The sequence below is a fragment of the Anguilla anguilla genome, chromosome 15 (assembly GCF_013347855.1).
Source record: "Anguilla anguilla isolate fAngAng1 chromosome 15, fAngAng1.pri, whole genome shotgun sequence".
NCBI lineage: Eukaryota > Metazoa > Chordata > Actinopteri > Anguilliformes > Anguillidae > Anguilla > Anguilla anguilla.
In genome coordinates this window covers 5966591-5980276 of record NC_049215.1, presented here as the reverse complement: position 1 = coordinate 5980276, position 13686 = coordinate 5966591, and the positions used below count along the sequence as shown (strand labels likewise).

The 13686-nt window shown below is 47.4% G+C and overlaps 1 protein-coding gene across 1 annotated transcript; it reads right to left on the bottom strand.

Moving 5' to 3' along the window:
• Positions 1-1622: 1622 nt before the first annotated feature.
• LOC118213731 (UPF0524 protein C3orf70 homolog A-like) lies at positions 1623-13464 on the bottom strand. Its single transcript, XM_035392805.1, has 2 exons — positions 12381-13464; positions 1623-2261 (listed from the first exon to the last, which is right to left on the bottom strand). The coding sequence occupies exons 1-2, from the start codon at positions 12562-12564 to the stop codon at positions 1651-1653; spliced, it is 795 nt and encodes a 264-aa protein (XP_035248696.1). The 5' UTR covers positions 12565-13464; the 3' UTR covers positions 1623-1650.
• Between the last annotated feature and the right edge of the window lie 222 nt (positions 13465-13686).

Here is a 13686-nt window from a genome sequence, read left to right as displayed (position 1 = left end):
TCTGTGAATCTATATGTTTATGATCGCTGGCTATGCTGGCATTGCAGAATGTCCACATGCATGTTGGCTCCACCAGGGGACCCCAGGGAGAGAGTCTGGAGGGCACCCGCGGGTCCCTGGGGGTGGGTCCTCAGCGCTGTGCTCACAGAGCAGCCCCTTCTGGAACAGAACTCCGGAAACGGGCTCCAGAAAAACCCCCCGGACCGGAAGCGGCCGCCATTTCCTGTGCTTGTAAGCCGAAGTACCGACGGCCACAGTGACAGCAGTCTGGAGGAGAGGGATGAGCCGGGGAGGAGAAGCGCCGGTCCGCGGGCGTGTGCGGGAGGCAGCCGCCTTCCTCGGACCTTCCTGCTCCGTCCGTACAGAGCCGCTGCTTTTTCCCATTCGTTCCCGTTCGCCTGGAGACAGCCGGGTCGGGTGCGGCCGGTCGTCTCAGCGCCACGCTCACAGACTCCGTCCCCTTTCTGCCCAGATCCCATTTTTTAGACACTCGGGTCTGACGCTAATCACAGGTCCTCGCTAGCTACACCGGGCACTGGGTCGGCTGATTTTGCGATTCCCCTCGGACGCCCTTAAGTGGGATAATGGCACCGCGCAGTTAAATGTAATGGCCTGGCGTCCATCCAACGGCCTTGCGCACTGGAGACGGACGGAGGGGTCGTTTCTCGCCAAGCTGTCACAAGAACGAGATCCGAATGTTTCCTCAGCCCGTCAGAAACAACGGCACAAGGAAACGCCTCGTTACGTGACTTGGTAATGCGTGCGGGAGATTTATTTCTCCATATTTCTTTGATTGTCAAAAACTCTGTTCCTTAATTACCAGTATTATGCAGGCAGTTACAAGTCAGCTAGACTGATACGGTTGACGGAAAGTGGGTGGAGCCGACAAGTGGGAGGGGCCAACAGAATTCCAGTGACGGTCCAGTGCATGCGCTCAAAGTCCTTCCGAGGAACACAATGCTTTCACTTATCAAACTTCACAATATGTCCCCTGACCCGTGCATGATGTCGCTACAATCACGTGTAATGGACGACATGGATCGGAGGTCATCTTCTCTGTCCGTTCTCTGTCATTTTATTTCTGCAATAAAATGGCACCTCTTTACAAGCGATGCTCAGTGACCTTTCTCTGCTGTGAAATAAGGCTACCTATTCAGTTTCACCAAGGACATGTACTCCAGACAGCCAGTCATATTTAACATGTGGTCATACACCGCTTGTGTGTGTGGGCATGTGCGTGTCTGTGCGCAGTGAATGTTTTCTCTGTTTTTCATACAGAATAACATCTTACCACAGCTAAGATACAAGACCATGCTAGACATCCCAGTCAGTGAGCCCATGCTGGGGGTGCAGAGGAGTGTAGGGGGGGGCATGGAAAGAACAGCCCCCTGAGTGAAAGCAGTAAACAGCTGGGGTACACTTCCTCAGGGAGTCCAGTGGCAACGATTCAGAAACATTTCACCAGCTTTTCGCAAAAAAATAAATAAATTATAGAAAAATAAATCAACCCTGTTATTTTGTGTACAGGTCCCCAGTTTGCTCTGTTCAAAAACCAACAGAACTGTAAGGAAATGGGAATCCTCCATCACTCACCCCCCATGAGGAACATGAGGGGGCGGGAGTGGTGGGGTGGGGTGGGGGTCCCTGATATCAAACAGTCGTTTCTATCTTTTCGATGATCTCCACGGTGGACCTGGAGGGGGACAGCAGCGAGCACTCGTCCTGGTCCCAGAGGCTGCCGGGGCTGGAGTCCCCGCCAGAGCTCAGCTCTTCGTCGTCCTCCTCTTCCTCGGAGTCCTCGTCGCACGACTCCAGATAGTGCAGGCCCAGGGCATTGATGCCAGAGTCCTCCGAGCTGGACGGCGAGGCGCACTGGTCTATTTTGGGTCCGCCGGCCTTGTCCCCGGGCAGGGTCTGCTTGTACCCACAGTGTGCCCCCCTCGCGGTCTGGCCCGGAGGGTGCTGCGGGGGTGGCACCCGGGGCGGGGGGGCCGGGGGCAGGGCCGGCGGGGGCCGCTGCACGTAGCACATCTTGCCGTTGACGCGCTTGACGATGTAGTCGTCGACGAAGAGGTCGGCGATGACGCAGTACCTGGGCGACTCCGGGCAGGGCGGCGGCCGGAAGCTGGGGGCGGTCCTGAGGAAGCGCTCCGTCAGGGAGATCGACAGGTCGACGGTGCCGGCGTATTCGGTGGGGGCGGTGGGCACCGGGGTGCTGGGAAGCTGGCACACGCTGGTCATGGGCTGGTACACGTATTTACCTGCGCGGGGAAAGAGGGAACAGACAGGTTGTTTTTTTTTCTCGTCCACGGCTACGACGCGCGGTCGAGAGCGGGAGAGCGCGGCACGCGGTCTACGGCAAAGCAGCCGCCAGCCGAACGCCGAGAACAGCCGCATGACGGGGGAGGCGATGAGCTCATCAGCGTTTCCCATGAGGCCGTTCTGCTTGCTCCGAGATCACAGATGCACTGCGCAAACAGCTTTCTAATGCCAGTCACTGCTGCGGGAAGTTCTCTCTGGAAAGGAGGCAGAGCTGCAATAACTCTCATGTGTGCTTTGCAGCTCAAACCGCCCGCAGGGAGAACTTCTGCACTTTGTATCAGGATAAATCTGCTCTACGTTTCTGCCGCCTCTTTCATTCGCCTTACACTCATGTCTTGCATTAAAAACACATACACACGCACACACACACACATCCACACATACACACGCACACACATACGTGCACACATTCATGTAGGCCTACATTCACGTTCATAATTTCTATCAATGCTACAACAGTTCCAGTGAAATTTCCCACTTTTCTCCTTCAGGAGGAAAACACTTTTTTCAACAACAAGAGGGCAAAGGCTTGACAAAGTGAAATTTTCTGAAAACGTTTTGCGTTGCCTCAGAATTAACTGAAAGAAAATTCACCTTTAGACTCTTGAACAGAAGAGAAGGAGAATAATGTAAACTGATGTACACCCTCAGGGTACCCCAGGAGCCTTTAAACTTCCGACGGGAAAGTAAAGGAAGGCCAGAGAAATAATGCCGCAGTGGGGGGTTGGACAGGTAGGACAGCGTAAACGCCGTTACCTAGATTCACGAGAGCTCTCCGTGGTCACGTGGTCATCTCCATCGTTACCGATCGAATGCAAATACATGTAATGTAACGCACACTGTGAAAAAATGCAAGGCTCCTCAACTATGAAACCGTCAGTAACTGATTGCAAGTCGGCTCGGTCGCTGGATTACAAGTGCTAAGCTCCGGTGGCGGTGAAAAGCCTTTTATGTTGGCATGGCAACAATAAACAAGTTGTATTAACTCATATTGTGCTGTTCAGCAAGACCAACAGGTCCACGATCTCAGCCGTGAGGGTGTCATACCATAATCACTTTCCGTTCCTGCTGCAGCCAGTTTAACGGCACACAGGCGGGCTTTTCCTGGAATAATTTGGCTGATGTACCTTTCAGGAAATAAAAACGGCAGTACCCGGTCATCACAGTCATCAAAACCTTCACCAAGTGCACATACATCGATGTGAGTTATTTAAAGACTTGAGCTTCAGGGAGATCTTCGGCCTTGACAGATGGTGTTTCGGCTGAACTGCCGATTTTCTGCCATTATTACTTGAATGTAAAAATATACATTAAAATTTTTCTGTGCGGCTTGATATGTAAAAAGGAATACAATCCAATGCAACTGGAACAGCCAACTGGAATGAGACATCTATACAAGTAGTGGAGGAAAATGGATAATTACAGAAATTGAGGGACCTTGGTTGCTGGCTTGTCCATGTTATAATGTGCATGATCTCCATGCAATAGCTAATTATGATATTTGTGGACATTCGAGGTAGACACCAGTGATCAACCACCACAATAGGTGGAGCCTTGTAACCTTAGCATGACCTGAATGTACTGTTTGGGAGGTCTATCAAAGTTTGTTGAGGACAGACACTGGCTTGCCCTGGTTTTTGTTATTTCTGTTCCACATCTGAGATTTGTTGACTCAGGCTATTTCGGTAGGCTAGTCAAATTTGGGGAGAAGTGCAGGGGTTATGTAAAAGGGGGGGGGGGGATGCAGGAAGTAGCTGAAACAATGCAAACATTCGAATCTGAAGAGAAGAAAGCATGTGCACAGAAGCGCTGAATCTGTATGCGCAGTCGTCTCCACAGCGAATGAGGTTCTCAGCCGCCTCAGCCTCCCTCTCAGCTCGAGCAGCAGCAGAATGCCGAGCCGTTAATTGGAGTAATATTTGTACTGGAATCCCCGCAGTACTCTCAGAGGAGTTGTGCTGAATGTCATTGTGTACGCCTCCTACGCTGCGTCCTGAACAGCATCCAAACCATGGCGGCAGCACCAAGATTAATGAGCCCTGTTACCTGTCTGCTATTTCAATAACATTACACAAACTTCCTGAAAGGGTTCACACTGCACACCATTAGGGGCCAATGTATTACCGTTTGTAGTAAAAAAAAAAAATTCCCCCCATGTGACACACACACACACACACACACACACATACACGTAGGAGTATATCCTTTACAGTTATAATATTTACTGCTTCGTATAATTAAAATGCAGATTACCTCTGGAATAGAAGTTCACAGTTCATGTTTGCAATATGTTATGTATAGTGTGCTCTATACACTGCGATCTTAATAAAATGTTACGCATGAATGCGCGTGAAAGACACATTCAATTAGTAGAGCTAATAGAAGATTCAGATATGGGGAGCAATTAACATGATTTAAATGCTAAATATATATTCCAAGGCTTTGTCTCATGCATAATACAGCATGGCAGTGCTGCTGCTGTGTGGCAAACTGAGTTTATCTCTTTACAATCTCTCCACAATTTTTTTTTTTTTTTTTTAATATGATCCGTCCACTGCTTGGCAGAGGATGCAGAGGAGGATGGGGAATTGCAGCCGGATGCCCTGGGAAGGCTCCGTTTCCTGTCTCCCGTTTCGTACACAGCTGCGTGAGTTCGCTCCACTCTCAGCACCTGGTCTGCAGCTTCTGCGCACAGTGACCTCTCATTATACTGCAGAAATTCACACCAAAGTCACATCTCCACATAGCAGGACACTGGGAATTAAGTGCTGGGCCTGCTTGCTGATAAACTCATGAGTTTATCTATTAAAGTCCCAAGACTTAGGGGGAAAAAAGGCAATTAACACTGAAATAATACCACAAGAAGAAAAGTTTAAAAAATCTTAAAACTTTGTAAAAACCTTTATATATTTATGAAGATTACACAAACTGACAACTTCAACCTCGACTAGAGATAGGTGTTCACATTCGCAAGCTGGTGTTGTGATATGTGTTTGTTTAATAATATGCATTCAGTCCAAGCCAGCATGTCAATCTGCACACAAATGTATTCAGCTTGACCCAGTCAGCCAGAATTGGCTCCAGCTCAAGCCAGTCCGGCTCAAGATCTGTAGTGGGTAAGGGCTATTTGTCATGTCAGCTAGAAAAGATAACATACACTAAAAGTGAGAGGCTGCATGCGTACCAGCTGCTACAAGTCGTACAGAATTCATTACTTGTAGCCATCACTGGCCGAGTCTATCACATTATACAAAATTGCAAATCACTGCCCAGTGATTGCTTGGCTGCGATCCCCGTCGGTAATTCCGGAAGACTCTAGCATCCTGCGGGCCTGACTTCATCTACACCCATCGTTTGGATCAATGGACTGATTCAGCGTGTAAAAGTTCACACATTATGTTCGAGATTGATTTACAGCGCTCTGTGCGCCAGCGTAGCATTTGGGACCTGGCCCTGCCATTTCTGAGGTCACAGATTCAATTCTCAGGTTGGAATGCTGTTGCACCCCCCGGGCAAAATACTTAACCCGAATCGCTCCAGAACGCACCCAACTGTATAAATTGCATTCCTTTCTCTTAAGTATCCGTTTTTATGTACTGCATGCTAAAAAAAAAAAATGCAACCTGTGTAAGACAGTCTGGATATGATCCTCCGATAAATGCCTAAAATGTGATATAAAACGAGCTCTAATCACGTCCGTTTAGTGGACGCTGTGGAGTGCGTGGTGAGAACAGCCGTGCGAACGGTGACTTCGCGGAGGAGGAGAGAGGCCGGATAGCTGGTCCGTAATTACACGGTTTGCTGGTTCCGTGGCCGCTGCAGATGAAGACAGAGCTGACCCCCTGGAGAAAGGAGCAGACCCGGTCATTTATCAGGATTAGACAAGGACAAGTGTGTTCTGCCGCCCAGGAGCGCCTGATTTCTGAAGCAGCTGTGGCTGACCATCGCCTTCCGCAGAGCCGTCACCTTAACTGGCTGTTAATGGAGGCTATTGTAAATGAGCCAGCAGAGTGACAGCTTTATTTATCTATATTCCCTTCATCTATCCCTCCTTTATTTTAATCCAGAACTGAACAGAGGAGAAGCTCCACAGTGCCTTTCCGAGAAATAAATAGAGCTGGTGTCTCTCTTTCTCCCTCCCTCCCTCCCTCCCTCTCTCTCTCTCTCTCTCTCTGTCAATTCAAGTGCTTTATTGGCATGACAAAATGTGCATTTGTATTGCCAAAGCATGGCAAGATGTACATGTATGTATGTCTGCGTGTTCATGTATTTGTTTGTGTGTGTGCATATACTGTATCTCTGAATGAATGTAACTGTGTGTGGTTGTGTGTGAAAGAGTATGCGTGTGTATACTGTAGTGTTGTGTGATGATGTTTGTTTTTGTCACACGCTGTCTCTCATTTTATGACATTCAGACATATTTTGCTGTAATATGCTCTCTCTCTCTCTCTCTCTCTCTCTCTCTCCACAATGCATGTTCAAAACTATTCTTCACAGTATTTCACCTGGTGTGGTAGGCCAGGTCCATTAAGGAGAAAAAAAACATTCCAACCAGGTGGGCTAATAGTGTGCAATGTGGCTCTTATCACACATGACATATTAATGATGACACAACGCTCGACTAATTAGCTCTAATGAGCAGGGTTGGATGCCTCTCTCACCAGCTGCATGCAAAATCACTACACGCTGTTCAGTTCTATCCATTTCTGTTTATTTTAAGCTCTCCCCTGCAAAACAAAAACATTTCAAAGCACAGAACTAAAACCAACCGACTGACGTCGGGATGGAGGTGGCAGGGTATGGCCAAAGCTGTCCGTCACATTGCTTTAGAAAAGGCCAATAATATTCGGGATTCAGCTACTCTCAGAGCCCCCAAGATAAATTCAGAAAACTTCAGGCAAACATCTACTGGCTGATCACGAACAAGAAGTGCAAAAGGTTCTAATACAAGAGCTGGTGCTGGTGATTCAAATGCAAAGGACACAAATTTGTGGAAAAACTGCACAAACTCTTGATCTGATTATGTGGGTGAAAAAAAGACTGCAAACCATCTAATTTTCTAGTGAGCCGAGGTTCAGTGTGGAGGCCATCGTAAATGGGGTACATGGCTTTGGCTTGGTCACCTTTAACAGTGTAAGTACCGATAATGTAAATCTCTAGTGTTAATCTAGTTAATGACTAAAAGAAGCTGAGAAATTGTTTAAAATGCAGACATTCCAATGTGTTGAATAGACACATGACTGACATGACAACAAGTACAGAAACATTCGTTCTATAGCACACACGCACGTGTTTATTGCTGGGGCATTTGGCCTGTCGTCCCGTCAGAGTAAATCTGCACGTTTTAGGACCGTAGCGTGGGTTGATTAACTTGCTCTCTCACCCGACACTGAGTTCGCTGCTGACTCTCAGACGGCACAGTCACGCTTGTCCCGAGACGCTCAGCCGTTGCTCAAGCAGGGGCCTCCAGTTCTAAAGAATCTCATTAGACCTCATTGGGCCGTGATTCACATTAATCCACTAATCCTTACGTGTTCGGAGTGTGGCACAGTGGCACGTGGCACGTGGACGGAGTGTGGCACAGTGGGTAAGGAACTGGGCTTGTAACCGGAAGGTCGCCGGTTCAATTCCCGGGTAAGGACACTGCCGTTGTACCCTTGAGCAAGGTACTTAACCTGCATTGCTTCAGTATATATATCCAGCTGTATAAATGGATACAATGTAAAATGCTATGTAAAAAGTTGTGTAAGTCGCTCTGGATAAGAGCGTCTGCTAAATGCCTGTAATGTAATGTAATGTAATGTGTTCGTCAGGGCAGCTTTGCAGTTGCATAGGCGCAAATGCTGAGGAACAGTCTGACTCAAATCCAGCGATCTGAAGTTCAATACATGCAAATACCATGACAAGCGCTTAGTAAACAGACTCGCACACCAACATCCACTCCGCGGTGCTTCTTATGAGCAGCCGTACTGCAAACATTAAGCAAACGTGTTCCAAAGTTTAGATTCCGCATTCCAGAATGCAGTCCTTAATTATAAACGTGTTACAGTCCACAGACATTCATTACTTCTTCCTCTCCGTATATTACAGTGGTGCGAAGCCAAGTTGGAGATTAGCTGGGAGGGAGAAAGATGCATTTTTTTATTTTATCGCAAACAGTTTTTTTTATGAGCACCAGCCCGTCGTGCCAGCTTTAGACATCAGGCGTTCTATTCCGGGGCCTGAAACCGATATTGTTTTGGGCGTTCCTCGCTTAGGGGGGCCGCTTCCCAGAGCTTAAAGTGTGCGGTTTCAGAGGCACTCTCAGTGTGGGCATCAATAATTGCTCAGCGCTTAGGACCGGCAGAGCGCACGCCGTGAAAGGTCTGGAGAGCTGCCTCAGCTCTCAAATGCATTTTCATCTGGCTCTTCTACCAGGCCGCTGAGCAAAAAGCACAAATTTAGAAACTGAAAACCATGTCGACTCAAGACCAAACCAGACCCGCGGAGAAACGGGTATAGCAAAGCTGTGGCTTCACCAGTTACAGGGCGGCGTCCAGTCCGGGACCATGCGGGCTCGTCTCCTGTACTGACTGTGGTCACACAATTAGCTCCTGGTTGTGCACGGAAAAAAAGAGCCAGAATAGACCTCTATAAACCCAGGTGACACCACAGCGTAGATAAATTTAGAACGTTTATGATGGACTTTCCGAGCCCTGGAAAGATGTGAATGTTCTGGCATTCAAAAAAAAGCCTACCAGACTGTCAGACAAACAGAAAGAACTGAGCATGACAGTAGAAAGCATAGGACATTCAGACTATTATTTTGGAAAGCAAAAATGCAATTTGTATTCAACTTGATATTTTAATTTGTATAGTACTTGTGTATTCAAGTTTGCGTGCGTGTGTGCATGTGTGTGTGTATGTGCATGTGTGTCTGTGTGTGTGAGTGTAATGTATGTCACCTCAGCTGCACTGTTCTCTGGTGCAGAAGTGCTATATCTTAGCTGGCGGATTGCAAGTAATTCTGTTTCACTTTTTAATTATGAAGGTAAAAATGGCTTGTTTTTCTGGTTTAAAAATGGGACACATGTTAGCGCCCGAGCATTTGGTATAAAGGACTCACTGGACATCTACAGCACATCTGTCTTAAGGGCACATGGACACACACTCCCTACGGGAAGGACGCATGGCCACTGTCAACAGTAACTAGCACCAACAGACACTCACAACTACATAATTATACTGGATCCTTGTTCCACATATGTCACACTGTGTATTAGTTATCTTACACAGACGAACCTCACGGCGGGGGGACAGAAGATGCTGTTATTAGCTCCTCGCGCACATCAGCACGCACCGTTGGGGGTGGGGGGGGCCTTGAGCGGGTTCTCACTTCTGAACCCCCCCCCCCCCCCTTTCCGGACAGGACGCTCCAGGTCATGACCTTAGCTTCAGGCTAAAATGCATGTGAACTTGATGAAAAGACATGGCCGAGGGGGATTTCCTGACAGGCTTGACCTCTGACCTGCACCCGCTTGCTGTCTCAGCATAGCTAACCACCCCAACCCCCCCACCTCCCCACCTCCCCATCTCCCCATTTATTGATGCAAAACCGCTCCTGTTCCACATGCAGGGAAAATGTCAGATAAGGTTGGTGGGTAGTCTGTGTCGATCGGGTTACAGGCTTTTTCTCCCCAGCCCATTAACTGATACCCATCTCAAGCGAATATGTGTTATTGCTTGCTTTAAATAAGATACGTCGAGGAAGATTTTAATCAAATTTCAGTTGCAAAAAGTAAACACGCTTTAGGGCGATCGCGTTCGGCAACCAGTGAAATTCCATAATTTCGCAGAGCGCACCGGCAGCCACAGCACTTACCGATATGTTTTATCGCTCAAGCCCCAGATCGCACTGCAACAACTAGCAACAATAACCTTCAGGTTCTGTAGTGTGCAACCTCCTAAGCTATCATTACTGGTAAATACACGCGGCAAACTGCACATCAGCACCGCACACAACAAACCACGGTATTTTCGAACTGACAGCTAAATAACTGACGTGCGAGCATCGGTTGGAATGCTGCCTGCTGGGTCTGCAGTGTGGGTTGCGTCTCCGCTTTGAGGCGAAGCGTCATGCTGCTGTTCGGCCGAATGAGAGAGCGCCCCGGATCGGCTTATAACGAGGCTGAGCTTGTCACGTGACCAGCTACGCGGGGCGAGAGTGAACGCCTGAACTCTCGCTCGCCTCATCCGAAAAATCTGGGCACCGCTCAGGGGGAAGAGAAACAACAGACCCTGGAGTTTGCCTGCGAGAGGGGTTCACGCTGCCGCTCACTGATCCTGAGTCAGCCGACAAACCCGATCGTACCGAGCCAAAGTGTTCACCAGCGGCGCTCGACTTCCTGAAACAGACAGGAAAAACCGAGCACTTCACGGGGTCGCGTCCTTCGTTAATTAAGACAGCACTCCCGTCTCTGTTGTAGGCCACAACGCCCCATAAACATTAGTCACTATCCAGATTACCACCATACAGACTGCTGTGATGTGACAGATCCCAGCTAACACACATCGTTCTCGCGATGCTATTGCCATGTAGTGGCAATGTTATGACACTGACAAAACATCCCAGTAACACTGTGAGAACATTTTGCGTTAGCTGGACAGACAGACAGACAGATAGATACGCGCTGTCTCCTGCCTCTAGTAGACAATCCCCTATGTCAGAGGTTAGTGGGTTAGTGGTGTTCACATCCTATGAGTTAGCTTGTGGTCTTTGAGCCATTAACTGAGCTTCTGCCATACTTGGGGTCACCGTTTTTTTCCAAAGCACATGACCCACAGGAATTTAAACGAGCATTACAATCGATATCCTTGCACGGTCCCCATAGGCATTCGATTCGCACAATCAACAGACTAATCACACAATTAGCGGTTAATTGCAACCCTCAAAAAAAAAGCCATTTGCTTTCCTAACACATGAAGAGGAGGCAAAGCAAAACACTCCACGTTCCCGCCGTACCAAACCCAGCTGCTGGAAGGTAGCGAAGACCCCGCGGCGGTCTTTGCCTTACATCGCAAAAGGTGCAAACCGGCACCACTCCGCCATGTTTCCTCTCGGCACCGAGGTGCGGCTGTGTCAGGGTGAACACCAAGGCCACACACAGGAGAGCGTTCGCTCTTATTTTGGACGCTGTGGGTTCAGGCTCACCACAGGGGAGTCAGGAACCGGCATCGGCGCCGTAAAGAATCCCGGCAACGAGGCGCCGCGCCTTCGGGCAGAGGAACGTGGAGTCACCGTCTGGCTCGCTGACTTATCTTTCAACAGAGAGATGTATCTAAGCAATAAATTGGGTTTTAAATTAAAAATGTACGCCCAACTGTGACTGCAAGAAAACAAACGCAATGTGTGCCCTCTGTCGGTATATTTTGCAAAGAGACTCTCACCTAGACTTTTGCGAAGATATATTAATAGAATAGACTGTACTGCTGTAGTAGTACAGTAGTACTGTTGGGTTGTATAATGAGATAGTGCTGTAAACAATTCATTATTACACATGGTTTGGTGCCAGTATTGGAAAGGGTCACTTGCCAATTTCATTTATTCTAACAGAAAAAGGCCAGCATATGTACAGATTTTACCCAGTTTCACTAACTTATCCATATAAGATTTACACAAATGTTAAATTAAAAGGGCACTTGAGGTTTTGCAATCACTTCCACTAGACTGTAGGCACAAGGCGAACAGAAAGAAAACGGATCATACACTGTGTCCTGTTAGATTTAAGAAAGCTGTTTGCGCAGAAACATTTCAACAGGATTTGCCAAAAATGAAATTAAATAAAATTTATTTTAAAGACTATTACTATTTGCTATATAGGCTAACTCTTGGTCTTGCTTACATGCACCATACATAAAACAGTTTTGTGCTTGTTCATTAAAACATCGATACGCACCAATATTATTAAATTATTATGTGTTAGGCCTATCTATATTCTTACACTATACCATCATTTGGCGTTAACTTACGTCGGATACGTGTGCCTGCGCAGAAAAGCGGGACCCGAAGTCATACTTACAGTGACACCAGCCTAAGTGGCAGCACCAGTGCAGCTTGAAGCACTTTCCGTGGCTGTGAGTGGCGCAGATCGACAGTCCATCGCACGGCAGAAAGTCGGGTCTCCCGGCGCAGCTCTTCGCCAAAGCCTGCGCCTCATCCAACTTATCGCTCTTCGGAACCTTCTGTCCTCGCGAAGTGGCCATAGTTATAAACCCAGAGATCACGCCAGGACAAAGGAATACATCCGAAATTCGCCGCCTATCATCAACTAAATGACGGACGGGGGAAGGAATGCAGTAGCATGCAGGAGTTCATAAATTTGCAAACAAGAAATAAAGCGCGCGCCGTAGGGACAATGCTGCACAGAGTCAATAGTTGGGTGTTCAACGAAGAAAAATTCGTGTTATGTCCAGTGATAGAACAGAAATATCGCACTCTGTTGGCTTAGGATTTTCTCTGAAAAGGGGGATATATGAAGTCCTAGGTTACGAAGCAAGTCCAGTGCGAAGCTTCTTGCATTTAAGTCCTTGATTATATCTACCCAGTGAAGTTGGTCGTAGTCCGATTCTGCCGAGGTCCCCTTCTATATGACGTGCCTCTTAAACTTCATTCAGACTAAAAAGAAGTCCGCGCTTGCTGTCGACGCGGACCAGCATGACCGCACTTTCTCCGAGATACTCGCCCATAAAGGAATGCGCTGTAATTTGTACACACATCTGTCTTTGCTTTACGATACGAGATTCCCCTCCGAGGAAAACTAACTGGAAAATACTCGGAGCGTTTCTAACGTTATCAGATGCCCACGTGAATTACTCCTCTTGCTTCGACGAAGTGGGAGAAATGCTCAACTAGTATGGTTTATTAAAATATTATTTAATTCATACATACCATTCATTTGAATTTCAAGTGTCAAAATGGTCGCTCTTAAATATTTAATAAACGCAAGTCAATAAGTATTTATAGAAAACCAAAAGCATGAGTCGCCGTTCGTTTTAAATGTTACGTTGTAAAAATAAATATAAATACCTTGTGACATGGTCGCAGAATTCTGCCACCATCTCTACATCACCTCCTGCACTCACGGCGCGTGTCTGGGTTGGGGATAGATACGCAGGGTGTGGGGAATCAGGGACGATGACGTTTGAAGCGGCTGCAATTTTACATCCCTCCCCTACATTCTCTTGGGCAAACCGTTTTATTAATAATCTACCTATGGGCGGCGCTGTAACTTCAAAAATGTAGTTTTGCATTTGAAGTGGATTTTTAAAAAAAAATTATTCAGTCAACAACATATATTCTTTAAAACTACTGGACAAAAATTTTAT

What these genes read in the sequence shown, in the direction of transcription:
- LOC118213731 (XM_035392805.1), bottom strand. Translation starts at nt 12,564, where the DNA reads ATGGCCACTTCGCGAGGACAGAAGGTTCCGAAGAGCGATAAGTTGGAT. An exon ending in CCACTTAGGCTGGTGTCACT is followed by an intron (nt 2,262 to 12,380) that starts GTAAGTATGACT and finishes TTCCCCGCGCAG; the next exon opens with GTAAATACGTGTACCAGCCC.